Raw genomic sequence first — 16,920 nt, 5'->3', positions numbered from 1 at the left:
ACATTTATTCCCAGTTGCTCTTAAACTACAGTTTTAGACATTCAACACTATCTTTATTAGCACCTAAATAAACCCTAATTTAATTGTTTCAAACAGTGTTGGGGGTATTGCGAGTTATGTAATCAGATTACTTTTTTCAAGTAATGAATAAAGTATGCATTACTTTTAAATCTACAACAAAATATCTGAGTTACTATTTCAAACAAGTAACGCAAGTTACTTTGTTTTCCCATTGGACTGACAGCTCCAAGTAATGCAATTAGTTACTTTTTTAGAGTAAAAAACTATTAGAATATTGTAATGCATTACTTTTAAAAGTAACTTTCTCCAACGCAGGTTTCAATAAACAGCAAACTACTTCCCCCATTTACCTTCATATGGAGGATGGTATACTGTTATGCTAAAATCTGCATAGTTTTCTATCCATTAAATTCATAATATTTCAAATTACTGTACAGATGAATGTAATAATTTAGATACACATTTGTTTATTTATAGATCCTTTACTGACACTCCAGCAAATAGTCGTAATACCACAGAGCTAAATATAGACCTTTAGTAAGAGCCAGCTGCAAGCCTCAGATGTACGGCGTAAGAGTTCGGATAGCAATGGCACGCTCACTGACACACCAGATCTAGTTCTGCAACAAACAAAGGGCTTAATGAATAAACTAAATAATCAGAGACAACTTCAAGTATGCCACTCATAGGCTTACTTCTATGAATGTAAACACTGGTGCTATCAAAACATTACTCTAATATGAACTCAACACAGCAACACTGACTTGGGTATAGATGGTCCGCCACCTGAAAAAGTTTGAGAAAAACTTGTATAGAGTAATATTTAATTACCAAGACAGCTATCTTTGTTCTGCAGAAGAATGCATCAGCCTCCCTAACCAGGCTACACCGATTCACACGCACACACACAGATAAACCTGTCAGCTATGTAATCCCTATGAGAATGAACATGAGGGGTGGTTTCACCCAGATGTCATGCCCTCCCCCAATGCTCAGTTTTACGACCAACACATGTGCACTTCATGCTCTATTCAACAGACACTTCCCTCCACCTCTTTTTCACATATGTGCACTACTGTATACTATAAATCACTATGCCTGTCTCTGCTGGGGTCTATATTAGACTGCATTGAGAATGACAATGAATCGGTATAAGATGTTGATTATGTCTTTGTTTAAAATATGGCTTTTTGAATAAAACGACCATGCTGACCTATTTTTTTATTATTAAGTATAACATTACATATTACATTAGAGGGCAACCTAGGAAATAGTCCACTTTGAAAGAGTGACAACAACTTCAGCAATGGCTTTAGGGAACAGTATTTTAAGTAAATATTGCCCCCTAGTGTGTATAAAGAGCACTTGCATGGCAAGGATGTTACTGGACAATAATAATCTGCTTTAAAACAATGACAAAAGGAAGAGGTAAAACAATAAACTTTTTTTATTGTCACAAACACTTTCTCAGCATGAGCTTAGTAAAGTTTTCTCTCTATCAAGAACAAGAAATGTGAGAAGAAAAAAAAATATTGGTGTATAAGACTGATAAGACTTTTTTTTTTTTGGACCAGTAGCTATTTTCTTATTGTTGTCTAAAATTCTGATGCAAAAAGTATATTAAAAAATGGCTTTCCTTATTGGTTGGTCAAAATATTTTATAATGATATTGACAGTATAATGTGGATTTCATTTAGACTTTTAAACATATTATTTGAACAGCTAAAATAATTAGTAATGCAAAAACTTCTGTAAAATGACAAAAATTAATGCAATAATATTACTATGAGGCATCAACTAACGTTTGACAAGCAGAAAGTGATCAAATAGTTTGTCATATGCATGTGCTCTTGATATTTAGTTAGTTAATGTGATTACTAAATTTGATAATATGATGTAATTAATCTAAACATTTATAAATGTTTTCTATGCTAAAACATAGAGGAAAGATTTGTGAGTTATGACAGAAAATGTTATTGCCAATTTTCCTTCCTAGATCACATAAACGAGATAAGTAGCCTAGTGCTTCAGATCTTTTAAACACGATACAACAGATGGTTTCATGTAAACATAGGCTCTGGACCTTTTGTTCTCTTCTATGAGACGTTGCGACAGTGTCCAGCGATGCGCATTAAATGGTGGCCTGTACCACGTGACCTGTACAATGTTTGTAAACATGCGTCAAGCACATGTGATCCAGAAGTGTTTTGGAACGTGTAATGCGCTGCAGCCAATCAGACGCCGGGGGAGTGTCGGGGAGGGGGCGGGGCTTGAGAATTTCGCACTGGAAAAATCGAGGGATCTTGTAATGATGCGAGGAGACTATGTCTCAAGAAAGGAAACTGAGGAGTTGGGTCGGACTGAAACAAGTGAAGAGTGCAGGCATCCATGCAGATAACTAAGAAGCAAGTCAATCGTTTGAATGTAGGGTATCCATGTAAGTAGAAGAATTCTTTTTGATGTGTATGATTCATTTATTTGTTTGTAAACCAGGATAATAATAGTTCTTTCCATTTAAACACCTTAATATTTTAGCTAAACACAATTAATAAATATTATCTGACAAATAATGTTCGAAGAATTCATGTCATCCCTTGAAGTCTGAGAGCGAAGTGTACTGATAATTATTCCAAATTGCATTAACGTTACTTAAGATATATTACTGCGTCATAGCTATTGCGACAATATGGAGATTCGTTATGGAATTTCGTCTGCGTATAGATTTCGTGGAGCGCTCCTTATTTATATTAACGCGTAGCGGCTGATCATGACATAATCATAAGTGGGTGTTCCACAGTCTCATCCAACTGGATGCGTCGCATTCAAGACAACGGCTGGACTGGGATGCTGCGCGAGCAAGAGATGCGTTGCGTACGTCAATAGTATAGAAGTGCGCACTTTTTATCGATTCCGATTAATCCGTTTTAAAGAGGGATCGTAAAGACCGTAAAGTGTTATTGTCAAGAAATAGCAGTGGATCACACATTAAAAGGGGCTTAACATAGCCTACCTTTGGTTGCCTGTTTTAACACCAAAACTTTTAAAGGATAGACACTTCATTTCAATAAATTAATGCTTATGACGTCAAACTGCGACATCGTCGGTCTTATTCAGCGAGTTTAACAATAAACTTGCAGTAGTTATTTGCTAGTGCGCACTTGACGAGGTAAACAAATCATTAGCGCAGTGCTTACTTTTCCCTCTAGGTAGCGCAGTCAGACCGCAGATACAGTTGTTGAATGTACCGAAACAGGTAGGCATGTCATACTAATAATCTTTTGCCCATATTTTATTTACAGAAATGCAATTTTACTAATAAAAAAGACGGTTAGACGTTATATTTGTGTTTTTTAAATCCCCCTAGCTTATCATTATGTTATATGAGAGTTAAGAGAACAGATATAAAGAGAGGGAGAGATAATGTAATTAGTAATTCAGAGATCACTTGTGTTATATTTAGTATCCTGTCCTGCCTGATTTTTGTCCAAGAAAAATATATTGACCTCTTTCATATCCTTTGCTATAAAAAAGTAATTCTAGACCCAACAAGTCCCTGAAGACACAGTCGCCTCAAGAAATATGAAATGATATTGGGAATAATGCCTGTTCAATGCCGAGGTTAAATTGTATTTTCAGATTCTAAGCTTCAATAAAGACGCCTTTCCCTTTAAGAGCTGGATCAGCATTACACAAGCGGTCAGGTGCGCAGTTGCAGCAAACCAAGAATAAACTGATGTACATGAGTGAAAATGAAACTTGTAAACAAATGCTCTCCCTCCCTCTAGGTCACTCCCTATACTTTTCTATTGTACTTATTCTATTGACTCAGGTCTAAAGTGATTCAAACGTACCACCTCTACTCTCAGGTATGGGTAAAGGTGCACAAAATCTCACAGCTAACTTTCAAGGTAAAGTATGGGAAAAAGCTTTACCATAGTTGCACAGCAATAAATATTAAAATGTATGGTTCAGAATAAACTATTCAATCTCTTCAAAACTATCTTTACAGAATGAGGTCTAAAAGCTCCAGTATGTGTAGTATAGCATCTTTAGCATTTGGCTATTCTGTATTTTGTTTTGCAGTGCCATCTCCTCTATATGCTGCTCCTGGAAGCTGGATTCAAATGGTGCAATAGAGTACTTTATGGCATCTAGCACCATTTGAAATCAGTGTTCTTGGGTCGGTCCTGACATCACATGGGACGGGAGACCTAAATGCTGTGGACTACTGAAATTCTACTGCAACATTTGTGATCCATGTCTTTGCATGTCTGATTTGCACAAGCTTTAGAAATTGAATAAAAATAAGGATTCTTAAGTGCTACAAGTTTGTGTAATTCCTCTACAATGCCGCAGTACCAATATATCATAGGATCTCTGTTATAATAACATACCCAGTATTAAATAGTTTGACATTGTGTTCTAACTAGCACCTGCAGTGGGTCAGATATTTGCAGTTTGCACTATAGTTTTTAAAATACCATGTATAAAATACTATTTTAACTATTTGTAATAAATATCACGGAAATATGATGATATCCATGTTAAATAATAGTTTCCTAGTTAAAATTTTTGGACATAAACACCCTCTCAAGTCAAAATTTGAATGTGATTAGCTCGTAATCATAATTTCAGAAGTGGGAAGTAGGAAATTTCCGATAGCAATGATGTGAGTTTGGGAACTAGGCTACTTATTTGAAAATGGAAAAGTTTGGAAAGTGATGGAAGGGAGGCGGGGGGAAGAGGGGGGATATGGAAAGATGGGTGGGGGTGGAAAGGGGAATATGGGGTGGGGGTTGTGGAAAGAGGGGTGGTGGAAAGAAGTGGTGGAAAGGGGGGGATATATCATACAAGGTTTACGAACAGTTCAAAAAGATCTGATTCTAACAAACGACGGAAATCGCTATTTAGAACGCCTGTTTGGAATCTTTTTTATTCTTCGTGCCAAAAATGTATTACAGCAGCTGTAACTTGTTAAATATATTTACATTATTACCTGCTACATTCATCTTGTTCACCTTGGACCTCCACTGCAGCACCAGAACCGTCACAGATCCTCGCAAATAACAATATATTATAGCCTACGCGTTTAATCAAATAAAAAGGTCAACAACACGTAAGTGCAAAAATGACAACTGAATATGTTTTTTTCCACCGTGGCACATGCGTGTATCTTAAATGACATTACTACATGTGGCGAAATATGCCATATATCGATTCAAAATATGATAAATCTGAGAGATAATCACAGAGAGATAAATCTGTTTGTGGAACTGGTAACGTCATCAACAAGCGCCTGACGCGTAGAGAGTCTACGTTTCAATTCTTCACCACTGGATGGCACTGTATGAACTCAAAAGTGCATTATTATAGCGTATCTACAGACAGGCCGATCCAAAACATGCGTCTTCTCAATTTCTCTGGAGTCAGACGAACACAAGAGCTTATCTTCAAACGAGTTACTCCACTCTGATCTAGCAATACCCTTTTTTCACCAGGCCAACTCCCGATTCCTCAGACCTAATCATTTTCGATGTAATGAGAGAACGCTCAACAACTGGCTTTCAAGACCGACACACATTTAACTTTTGAACTTGGGATCACTTTCCCAGCATCTGTAACTGATGCCAGTTGATTGCATTTAATGGTCTAACGCATGGTTATGTTAAAACCGGATGTATTCTGCTGTCTTGAGAGAGCATGACACAGCTGATTGAACAACTGAGATCCCAGCAACAGTGAGAACCCTAGCATGTGCTATTTTTAGCTGCTGTTAAGTGAGCACCGATACCAAATTTCACTTTAAACAGACAGTCTTTTAGATCTTTTATAAGTATCATGTTAAAATTGCTGTCCACAATATGAGGGACATTGTGCTAAATGTGTTCTGGTTGTATGTTTGAGGCCCAGGAAATGTGGTGCACCCATCAATGTCAAATGCTAGAAGCTCTTTCCTTCTTCAACAAGATACTTCCAATAAATGAATAAAAAGGATGAGCATTCCCTTTCTGCCAGGAAGAGATGTTTTACATTGGCATACAATTTTAAGAGCAACACTATTAAAAAAAAGAAAAATCAACAACAAGTAGCCTAACTCCTGAATCCCATAAAACCTGTGGCTTGTGAACAAAATGTCGACCATATGCATGAATTGAGCAACAGCAAGCTTATTAAATGTCTTGTTTTTAGATGACCCTATAAATAAAACAGCCTACTGGCTTGAGTGGTCTGGTAGAGTTGAACTATCCTTGTGGTTTTCTTTACCACAGCATGAATACAACTCCATTTAATATCCCTTACTTAATCTACAGCGAAGCATAGCCTACACCCTAAACAGTGAATCATCGGCAGTACTGCTTCACGTGGCCTTTCAGGAAGATGACATACATTATATCCTACATGGTTTAATGGTTAAAGGTTTCTCTGTAATTGGAAGTTGTGGACCCTTGACTGCAGTGTGAAATGATCCAGTGTAAATGAGGAGGCTTACTCAAACATGTAACGAAAGACCCGGATTACTATGAGATAGAAAACCCCACTGAGAAGTTTTAACACTGATAATGGGTTCATTCTTCCAAGTAAGACTGAGAATAAACCTACTATGTGATCAGCAATACATTTTACAAATTCAATCTGCCCCATTTCTTTCAGTGACACAAGAACTCAAGAAACCATTCTTTGCAGTTTGTGAAGGCACGTTGTCCTGCTAACTGTTCTTAATGCAGTAAGCGTGTTAATTTGTGTCCACCCAAACATTTGTGTAGGGATAGTTCACCCAAAAACTAAAAATCCTGTCATCATTTACTCACCCTCAAGTTGTTCCAAACCTGTATGAATTTATTTCTTCTGCTGAACACAAAAGAAGATATTTTGAAGCATGTTGGTAACCAAACAGTTGATGGTCCCAATTGACTTCCATAGTATATATATAATTTTTTACATACTATGGAAGTCAGTGGGGCCCATCAACTGTTTGGTTACCAATATTCTTCAAAATATCTTTTTGTTGTTGTTCATACAGGTTTGAAACAACTTGAGGGTGAGTAAATGATGACAGGATTTTCATTTTTGGGTGAATGTCCCCTTTAAGCCTCTATATGTAACTTTTTTAAGAGTTACCATCACTATTATTATTGAACAAACTAAAGTTAGGGATTTCAAAAAATGACTAAGCCTATAGTTTTACACTTTAGCGTGTACTTCGACCCAAAGTTTGTGCTAAGCACAGCTTGAAGCGAGAAGCTTTTCTAAGCTATCTGACTTACAATTTAAAACCAGGAAACAATCAAATGGGTGGTAACAGAAATCTTCTTCCAGCTTTTTGAGAACAACATTGAGAGTTTCTCTTTGCTTTCGTGGGATTGGCCAAGGTCTCTGTATAGCACATTGTCTAAATGACTCTACAGTTGATGAAGTATTTGACTTGAATAGCAGCAACTATCTCTGCCATTGTCCTGGTAACCACATTGTTGTTTGGTCTACTGCTGACGTAAAAGGAATACTTCTGAAAGGGGAGTGAAGCAACTATTATTACAACCCACATCAAGAACGTCTGCTCATTCGGGATCAGGTTTCCTCACCATATGGTCAAAGAAAACCTGATCCAGACTATGGTGCACTATCAATATCTCACTTTACAATGTCTGACTAAAACTGCACTTTTAAAAAGTGAAAAGACATGAGTGTGGAAACGTGCCTTTTGGGAGATGGTTTTGGGTGGGTTCTTGATTACGAGATGGGGAAATTCTGAGGTCAGGATTTAGTCATAGAGGGAGAACACATTCGAGTATTTCAAACATCTTTATTAAAATATACAAAAATACCATCTTGTGTTTTCATCAATAGCTGGAAGCAAAACATTACATAACAATTATAAATAAATAAAATATCTAGTTTGTTAAATACAACATTGAAGTTTAAAACTTAAACTTCAAGCAGTCCACTTGCAGGAACAGCGCTTTAGATCAAAGGAGCCGTCCGATTGTTTGCCCTGTAGTGGAGAGTCCAGAGAAAACACATTGAGGAAAATGAAACATCGTTTCACATTAAGAACACATTAAGAATAATTAATGGAGACTATTTTGCAACTAATGCCAGAAAAAATTGATTTATTATTACTCAGTTATTATCATAGTTATTATAAACTCTAATAACTATGAGTGTATTAGTATGAGATGAAGGCATTTGATTGTGACTGTACAACAAAAGAAACCTCATATTTAGCTTATGAAGAATTTGACGGGTAAATACCTTGGGTTTACAGACTTTGATATAGCATTAACTCTTCTTTTGTCCTCTTGCCTTCTCCAGTATTATATGAACTATGCACCATTATCAAATGAGGAGACACAGTCATTATAATGCATTATTTATTGGACAGATTCATTTTTTGTTAATATTCAATTAGCCATCCGTTCTGCATGCTGTTTGGATGTAATTAGTATCTGGTCAGACATTAGCTCTGCATAGTTATTTTTGTCATTTTGTTAGCAGCACCAGGCCAATCTTTCCTTTGTGACAGCAGACCTTTTAATTAAAATGTGTGCTAAACATTCTGCAGATCATTATGTGCCCAGACATACTGTAATGTTTTTTCACATGGTACATCAGCAATCATTTCTTCTTGAGATTGAGGTTACTTGCCAATAGTTAACAACCTGGTGAGCATGCTAGGAAATTCCAAAACATTTAAGGGTGGACAGTTTAATAGACTTCCTTGAAACCTTGAACTTCTGTCAATGTACAACAGACACTAATTAATAATTGAGAATTTAAAGTGCCCCTATTCTGCTTTTTTAAAGTCCCGAATTTTTTAAAGGAACTTTTCTCTCAGTCTCTGAAATGGTAAAGGATTCAATCTCTCTAAAAAAATTTTTGCAGAGAGCCTACAATTCTCTGATTGGTCAGATGGTCCAAGTCTGTTGTGATTGGTCAACTGCTTGCAGCTCGTCAGAAACAAACAGCCAATTACCATACGTGAATTTCCGCACAGTGAAATAGGCTCTACGCACGATCGCTTCCGCGTTTTGTCTCAGCCCGCCCAGTTACATCCGGAAGTAAAGTTGCTGGCTGAGATTCTACCGGAAATATGTCAGCAGCGTTCATGCATAGAGCGTATTAACTGCATTGCTGTCGTGCAAATATCAATTCGAGCCTCATCTTTTGAAAGTGCGTGCAAAGTGGATTTTTATCAACATGTCAACGGCACATACCAAACTCTTCCAGGCCTCAGCTTACAGTGTTTGCGGGCGGGTCAAAGTAGACGTTGTTCATGGGCAGCAAATGAAGACCATGGCTGGCAGTATGCCAATTTATTATAAATCCCTCAATAGTACCCTCTGACCAAGGCCATTAGAATTGTCTGACTCTCCCCCACCATCAAACGACCCCGCACAACAATCCCCCCGCCACCTCCCCATATCACACACTACATGAAAAATAATATCAATATCCAAAACCAAAAAAAAAAAAAACATAAAAGGGGCAATTTAAAAGTGAGCTGCAAATCAACTACAATTCAAGCACAAGGACAGCTAGCTTCTGGATTAATAGTGAAAACATGCATCTAAGTTAAGCATTTTTTGTCCCCCCTTATCATAAACGGAGAACATATGAAAAGATGGGATTCATGCATGAGACAGCAAAAGAAAGCATCAAGTCAATGCATGTCTAAAGCAGTATGCAGTTGAAGCAGAGACATTCTGCCATGCTTACGTCAGCTGAGCTAGAATGACTTTAAAGCATTCGACAGATTAAAAGATATACTCACCCTCTCTGTTTAAAGTAACGATTAAAACAGCACACTAAGAAAATATTAAAATATTATATTATTAAATATTAAACAGTATAGTAAACAGTAAAAGGTGTATACACACTTTCACTCAAAAGTATGGGGTCAGTAATATTTTTTAATGTTGTTGAAAGAAGTCTTTTATGCACACAAAGGCTGCATTTACTTGATCAAAAATGCAGTAAAAACTTTAATATTGTGAAATAATATTACAATTTAAAAATAACTGTTGTCAATATTTTCATATTTTCATATATCGTTTATTCTTGTGATGGTAAAGCTAAATTTTCAGCACCATTTCTCCAGTCTTTAGTCTCACATGATCCTTCAGAAGTCATTCTGATTGTGCTGCTTCATATTTTTCTAGAAACCGTGATATTTTTTTTCAGGATTATAAATAGAATGTTCAAATTTACAGCATTTTGAAACAAATCTTTTGTAACATCAAAAATGTCTTTACTGCACTGCACATCAATTTAACGTGTCCTTGTTGAATAAAAGCATTAATTTCTCTCAACAACAAAAAAAAAATGCAATGACCCCAAACTTTTGAACAGTATATATAAAACTAAACAGAATTTTATATAAAAGTCTATAGTTTAATCCAAATCATTCAGATGCTTACCGAGAATACCCACGATCACAAGTAAAATACCTGAAAGATCAACCGTTGTGTTATTAGAAATACATGAACAAAAGGAAATAAACATTTAATTGATATGTGGCCCTTGGTCACAGTAGTGATCACCCCTCTTACTTTAAACTTGAACAAGACAAAATAACTCATTATCATCATTGACTGTTAGATTATATTGTGACATATGTTGCACGTCAAACACAGCTCTGACTTCAGTAACCGCATTTCTTTCCCCGAGGGTGATGCAATCAAGACATTTAATTCAGTAGCAGATGTATCATTGGGTTTAAAGGATGACTCACTCAGTTCAGAAATGAACCAAAGCAATTTTTTATGTCTTCCTGCAATAAAATACATCAAATAACTATGGAAGCTTGTTTCCGCCACAAAAAAAAAAAAAAAGATAATTTTTATTTCACAATTGCGAGTTTACATCTCGCAATTCTGACTTTATTTCTCAGAATTGCGAGATATAAAGTCACAATTGCGAGATATAAAGTCGCAATTGCGTCTTATAAAGTCAGAATTCTGACTTTTTTTCTCGCAATTGCGACTTTATATCACGCAATTCTGACTTTATATCTCAGAATTCTGACTTTATATCACGCAATTGGGAGATGTAAAGTCAGAATTGCATGATATAAAGTCGCAATTGCGTGTTATAGAGTCAGAATTGTGAGATATAAACTATTCTGTAAAAAAAAAAAAAAGTCTGTCTTTTTTTTCCCCATTAGAATTGGACTTTATATCTCACAATTCCGAGAAAAGATGTCAGAATTGTGAGATATAAACCCGCAATTATGTGTTATAAAGTCAGAATTGCGTGATATAAAGTCAGAATTCTGAGATATAAAGTCAGAATTGCATGATATAAAGTCGCAATTGCGAGAAAAAAAGTCAGAATTCTGACTTTATAAGACACAATTGCGACTTTATATCTCGCAATTCTGACTTTATATCTCAGAATTCTGACTTTATTTCACGCAATTCTGACTTTATATCTCGCAATTCTGACTTTATTTCTCAGAATTGCGAGATATAAAGTCAGAATTGCATTTAAATAGAATGTTCAAAATTACAGCATTTTGTAACATCAAAAATGTCTTTACTGCACTGCACATCAATTTAATGTGTCCTTGTTGAATAAAAGCATTAATTTCTCTCTCAAAAAAAATGCAATGACCCCAAACTTTTGAACAGTATACCTGTATATAAAACTAAACAGAATTTTATATAAAAGTCTATAGTTTAATCCAAATCATTCAGATGCTTACCGAGAATCACGATCACAAGTAAAATACCTGAAAGATCAACCGTTGTGTTATTAGAAATACATGAACAAAAGGAAATAAACATTTAATTGATATGTGGCCCTTGGTCACAGTAGTGATCACCCCTCTTACTTTAAACTTGAACAAGACAAAATAACTCATTATCATCATTGACTGTTAGATTATATTGTGACATATGTTGCACGTCAAACACAGCTCTGACTTCAGTAACCGCATTTCTTTCCCTGAGGGTGATGCAATCAAGACATTTAATTCAGTAGCAGTATCAGTATCATTGGGTTTAAAGGATGACTCACTCAGTTCAGAAATGAACCAAAGCCATTTTTATGTCTTCCTGCAATAAAATACATCAAATAACCATACCTGTGGCTGTGGCTCTGGCTGTGGCTGTGACTGTGGCTCTGGCTGTGGTTGTGGCTGTGGTTCTGGCTGTGGCTGTGGCTCTGGCTCTGGCTCTGGCTGTGGCTGTGACTCTGGCTGTGGCTGTGGCTGTGGCTGTGGCTCTGACTGTTGCGGTTGTTGTGGCTGTGACTGTTACTGTTGTGGTTTTGTTTGTGGTAGCGGTTGCTGTTGTCTGTGTTATGATGACTGAAAGAAAATATTAGCATGTCATCATCTACTTTTGCCACCTTTTTCAATACAACATTCAACATGTTGTAAACTCGGCAGTTCAGTTGATGGCAACATAACCTTTACAAAAAAAAGTATACTTCTGATTAATTTTATTAAGTATACTTCAGTAAAGTTCAAGTATATTTTTAAGTATGCTTTACGTGGTAAGCATACAGTACTAATATCAATGTATTTCAGCCACCTCAAAAAGAGTTTCCCTTGGAATCAGTGCAGGAAACGCTGCAGATTCTGTACGGGTCTACTTATCACTCATATCATGAATGCACACCTTGGGGAAAAAAATCCCATCCATTTTAGCATTCAGAAGGTTAAGCTTACCTTCAACACAGGCAGGAAGGGCAAACCAGCCACTCTCTTCACACACTGACGTAGCAAAACCTTTCATCCTGTAACCTGGCCAGCATTCAAACGTGGCTTTACTTTTATAAGAGTATGGAGGACTTCCTTCAGTCTGGTTACCGAAACTAATTTCAGGAACTTGACATTCAATTTCTGAGAATAGAAAGGAAACTGGATTTAAGTCGATAAAAATGTTTTTCTGTAAAGCAGTAAATAGTGCCAGACCATAATATTCAAAATATAGTAACGAAACCACATAAGGACATCTGGAACACTGCAGCATGCATGGAATTTCAGTAATGTGAAGTAGAGCCCAATAAAATGTCAAAACAAGGTTCCAAATCGTTTGATAAACCAAGACTAAATGTTTATCTGGAAAGAAACATTTACAGAGATTTCTGTTTTAAACATTACTGAAATGTTTATCAGTTCTTCAATATCAGGTGTGCCAATAAATGGCTCAATTTGGTGGAAAGCTTAAAAAAATATAAAAATAAATCACACCCATTAAACCACAACAGTGGAAACAACAGTGTCAACTGGTGACATGGCTCACTACTTACTTTTCTACTTTTTATTGAACTTTTTAAAATTTTAACAACCATTCATTCTCAGGTCAGAAACAGTATTTTAAGTTTAATGGGTAGATATAACACAAAATTTCAGCTATGTAGATTTCAAAACAATATTTCATAGATATATTTGCATTTTAATAATGAATAATAATTCATGTTTTAGTTCATACTAATATATTGACATATTGTAATAATAATAATAATAAATATGTACAAACATAGTTTTATTGCTAATCTCATTTAATGAGCCAAAATAAATCTAGTAAAATTAATATAAAAAATTGATTCTGCATATTGGTTAGTGAACCTTAAACAAAAAACCTTGGTATTGTTCGTAAAAAAAACAAAATTTTCCGCTTCTCACTATTACAACTCCCACTCTTTTTTTCTTTTTCTTTTACTGCATACTTCATAGCACTGCTACACACAGCCACCTAATACCCCCAATCTGCCCTAGAAGGATACATCTACAGATCACATCAACATATACAACTAACATAACAACTTTTTTTTTTTTTTTATCCATAAATCATAAAAGGCCTGAAGGAACTGCTGAACAAGAAAAAGATGACCTTCAGGTATAGGTTACCTAGATATGCAAGCTAAGGCAAACAGGGAACCAAACAATAAAATGCAATAGAGAAAGGACAATGAAACTGTGTTGTGCAAGAAAAGCAAGATGAGTTCTGCAGGCTTCTAGAAATGTTCCACCAGTTCTAACATGCTCTTGATGCTTCATGCCCATGATGCATCTGCAACACCAAATACATGCTCAGACTATTTAAGGTTTAGATTGGGGATGGTTCTTGGTGGGAAATTGCATACATACGTCACGTTTTTTTTTACTCAACAGATAAATTGTCGCTCTCTAACAGAGTTCATTGTAAAGCGTTACCTATTGTGAAGGGTCTTTTCATTATGGGTTGTTGTAGCGCTGTGCTGGAAGTTCCATGTCTATTAATGCGTATAACTACAGTAAAGTGGCCTTTTCATCTAAACTGGTTATATCTCTTAAGCCTTTTTTAAACGCTAGAGAGCCACAAGTAGCATAGAGCGTTTCTCAAACGGAAAGCTGCATCCTACAAAAGCTACCTCCTTTTTTAGTCCAGTCCTTCTGAGTCTTGCAGGCTAGAGTCCTCATTATTTTTGTCTTGCATTTCATAATAAACTCAGACAAGCTCAGTACCGACTCCTTTTATTTTCTGTCCATTTATTTTCGTGAATTTAAATGTGTGCAAAGGATTCTGGGTGATTAAAGGCCACCAAGGATACATCCGATGCATCCTTCAAAACAGCTCATGCAATCCCTAGGAATCGAAGCCATGACCTTAGCGTCGCTAGCGCCATGCTCTACTGCTTGAGCGACAGCAGTGTTGGGCATTTGATGATTGTGTGTGATTTTATGCTTGGAATATACTGGAGTAAAAACTTTAATTCCAAAAACTAACCTTTGCATTTTGGAGGTGGTGAATTATATTCCCAATTTTCCCCACATGTAATGAATCTGTTTCCAGAGAGGGTGTAGTTCTCATCGCAGGAATATTCAATGACATCATCAACCTCTGGAATATTCCTGGGCTTTGTGAAATTTCCATGCTCAATTGAAGCAGGCTCCTCACACGTTATCACTATGAAAGACATGATGACAGAGGCTGTTACAACATCTCTGACTTTTTGTAAAGTTGTTCTAGACAACATTGCTGTTAATATTGAATGTGCATAAGGATTATTATAGTTTACTAAAACTGACACTATAAAAAAACATTTTCGTTCCTTATAATAAAATAAATTTGAACTGAAATAAAAAAAATAAAAATAAAAAAAATAAATGCAAAGATGAGGACTCACATATACATTTAGACTTTCCTCTCCAGCCAGATATAAGACATTGCTTGTAACTTGATCCTTCCAGGTCATATCTGGTTTCAAGACAAAAGAAATAAGTCATTTGCTACATTTTGAGTGCAATATGGACAGCAGGGGCCGCAACAGTTCTTACCTCCTCTCACATATAGGTTTAATTAAGGCACCAAACAATGTTCCATCTGGGATGGAGTAGTTCATATGTGGTGAAACTTCAGGTAATCCACAGTCTATCTCTGAAATGAGTGCAAACACAAAAGTTTACAACATATACCTTACTGGACACCATTTTGTTTAGAGGGAACGGCCCAATTCAAAAATCAAAAATCAATTACTTTTACAGGATAATTCCACAGCACTCCAAGTCCCATTCTTGCAGATGGTTGAATTTGAACCTTCCTTTCTCTCCTGTCCTTTAGGACACTCCACAAATGCTTCGGAATCCTCTGGGAAATTATTCTTCTTTATGGATTCCTCAGATAAGATAAATTTGCCATTGAAAGAAGGAAGCTGACAATCTGCTAAATAAACCACAGACACAAGACAGATAATCAACCAAAATACTTGATTTTAAAGAATATATTTTTATATTTAGGACATTATCTCTGTTCAATTCAAATAAATGCTGGTCTTCCTGAAAAAACATATCATGGTTTAAACAAAACATTAGGCAGCACAATTGTTTTGAACATTGATACTAATAAGAAATGTATTTCTGAGCACTAAATCAGCATAATAGAATGATTTCTGAAGGATCACGTGACACTGAAAACTGGAGTAATGATGCTGAAAATTCAACTTTACTATCTCAGGAAGAAATAGCAATTTAATGTTTATACTCTAGCAATTTATACTCTTTATAGTATAAGAGACTTCTTTAAAAAACATAAACAATCTTACCAACCCCAAATTTAGGGCAGTAATGTTCCTTTTAATTGTATTTTAATTGTATTACAAAGCCTGAAAGCAGTCAAATGTATGCACTTGACAGATGTACTGTGGCTCCACCTACAGGAAAGTTCCAAAAACTATATAGTTTTATACCCTGTTATCTTTTTTCCACTTTATTCATTTTAGAGATTCTGTCAAAAAAAAAAAAAAAACCTTCCCCATCAAATTCAAACAAAAAGATCAACCAAATGACCTGGTTATCATGGTTTTGCAGTAGCCGGTTTATCCAAACAATGTTTTTTTCCACATAACATCTTAATGTTGAAAACGCAGAAAAAAAAAATACATACTTTAGAAACACAAGTTGTTACCTCAGAAACAGCTCTTTAATAAATTACTCAGGCTATTTGAATGCATTGAAAAGTGTATGTAGTTTAAACTTACATGGGTTTAAAAACAATACTCTAGACGTCTAATTTAAGTCACCGGTGAGGAAAATCATCTTACCTTTCACCACAGAGAACAGTGAGAACAGCAGCAGAAGCAGCGGCCAAATCTTCACACATGTCATCGTCTCTTAAATAGATTTGTCTTTTTAAACAGTTAACACTTGTCGCGAATATACAACAACTGAAAGAAAATTTAGCGGGCTGAAGACATAAAGATTGAAAAACAGGAAAGCACTACACTGACAAAGATATTCCCCATGATAAGTTCACTGTTCACTTTCCCGGAGAATGAAATAAGAAAGTTTACATAAAAGCTGAAAGGAAAAGGCGCTTCATGTATTCGCATTTACGACTCAACATTAAAAGGCAACCATAGAAACACGCCCATTCTATGACGTCTAGGTCCCCCCTCCTAAATCTCCTCCCCTGA

The 16,920-nt window shown here is 35.9% G+C and overlaps 1 protein-coding gene across 3 annotated transcripts; it reads right to left on the bottom strand.

Annotated features, from left to right (window-relative positions):
• Window positions 1-7,808: 7,808 nt before the first annotated feature.
• On the bottom strand, window positions 7,809-16,900 carry LOC308699341 (membrane cofactor protein). 3 transcript variants are annotated; one of them, XM_081380074.1, is made up of 12 exons: window positions 16,549-16,900; window positions 15,486-15,671; window positions 15,287-15,386; window positions 15,136-15,206; window positions 14,736-14,915; window positions 12,692-12,865; window positions 12,104-12,328; window positions 11,723-11,749; window positions 10,437-10,466; window positions 9,791-9,824; window positions 8,272-8,342; window positions 7,809-8,011 (listed from the first exon to the last, which is right to left on the bottom strand). In XM_081380074.1, exons 1-11 carry the CDS (start codon window positions 16,610-16,612, stop codon window positions 8,279-8,281), a joined length of 1,155 nt encoding a protein of 384 aa, XP_081236200.1. In that variant the 5' UTR covers window positions 16,613-16,900; the 3' UTR covers window positions 7,809-8,011; window positions 8,272-8,278. The 3 variants fall into 3 exon arrangements, with proteins under 3 accessions (XP_081236200.1, XP_081236201.1, XP_081236202.1); XM_081380075.1 differs by having other exon boundaries at window positions 15,486-15,668; window positions 16,549-16,824; XM_081380076.1 differs by lacking the exon at window positions 11,723-11,749.
• Window positions 16,901-16,920: the final 20 nt, after the last annotated feature.

The sequence above is a fragment of the Scardinius erythrophthalmus genome, assembly GCF_964197995.2.
Source record: "Scardinius erythrophthalmus genome assembly, chromosome: 12".
In the NCBI taxonomy this organism is placed as follows: domain Eukaryota; kingdom Metazoa; phylum Chordata; class Actinopteri; order Cypriniformes; family Leuciscidae; genus Scardinius; species Scardinius erythrophthalmus.
This window is presented reverse-complemented; position numbering and strand designations above follow the sequence as displayed.

What these genes read in the sequence shown, in the direction of transcription:
- LOC308699341 (XM_081380074.1), bottom strand. Translation starts at nt 16,612, where the DNA reads ATGACATGTGTGAAGATTTGGCCGCTGCTTCTGCTGCTGTTCTCACTG. An exon ending in TGTGGAATTATCCTGTAAAA is followed by an intron (nt 15,387 to 15,485) that starts GTAATTGATTTT and finishes CACTCATTTCAG; the next exon opens with AGATAGACTGTGGATTACCT. An exon ending in AGCCAGAGCCACAGCCACAG is followed by an intron (nt 11,750 to 12,103) that starts GTATGGTTATTT and finishes TTGATCTTTCAG; the next exon opens with GTATTTTACTTGTGATCGTG.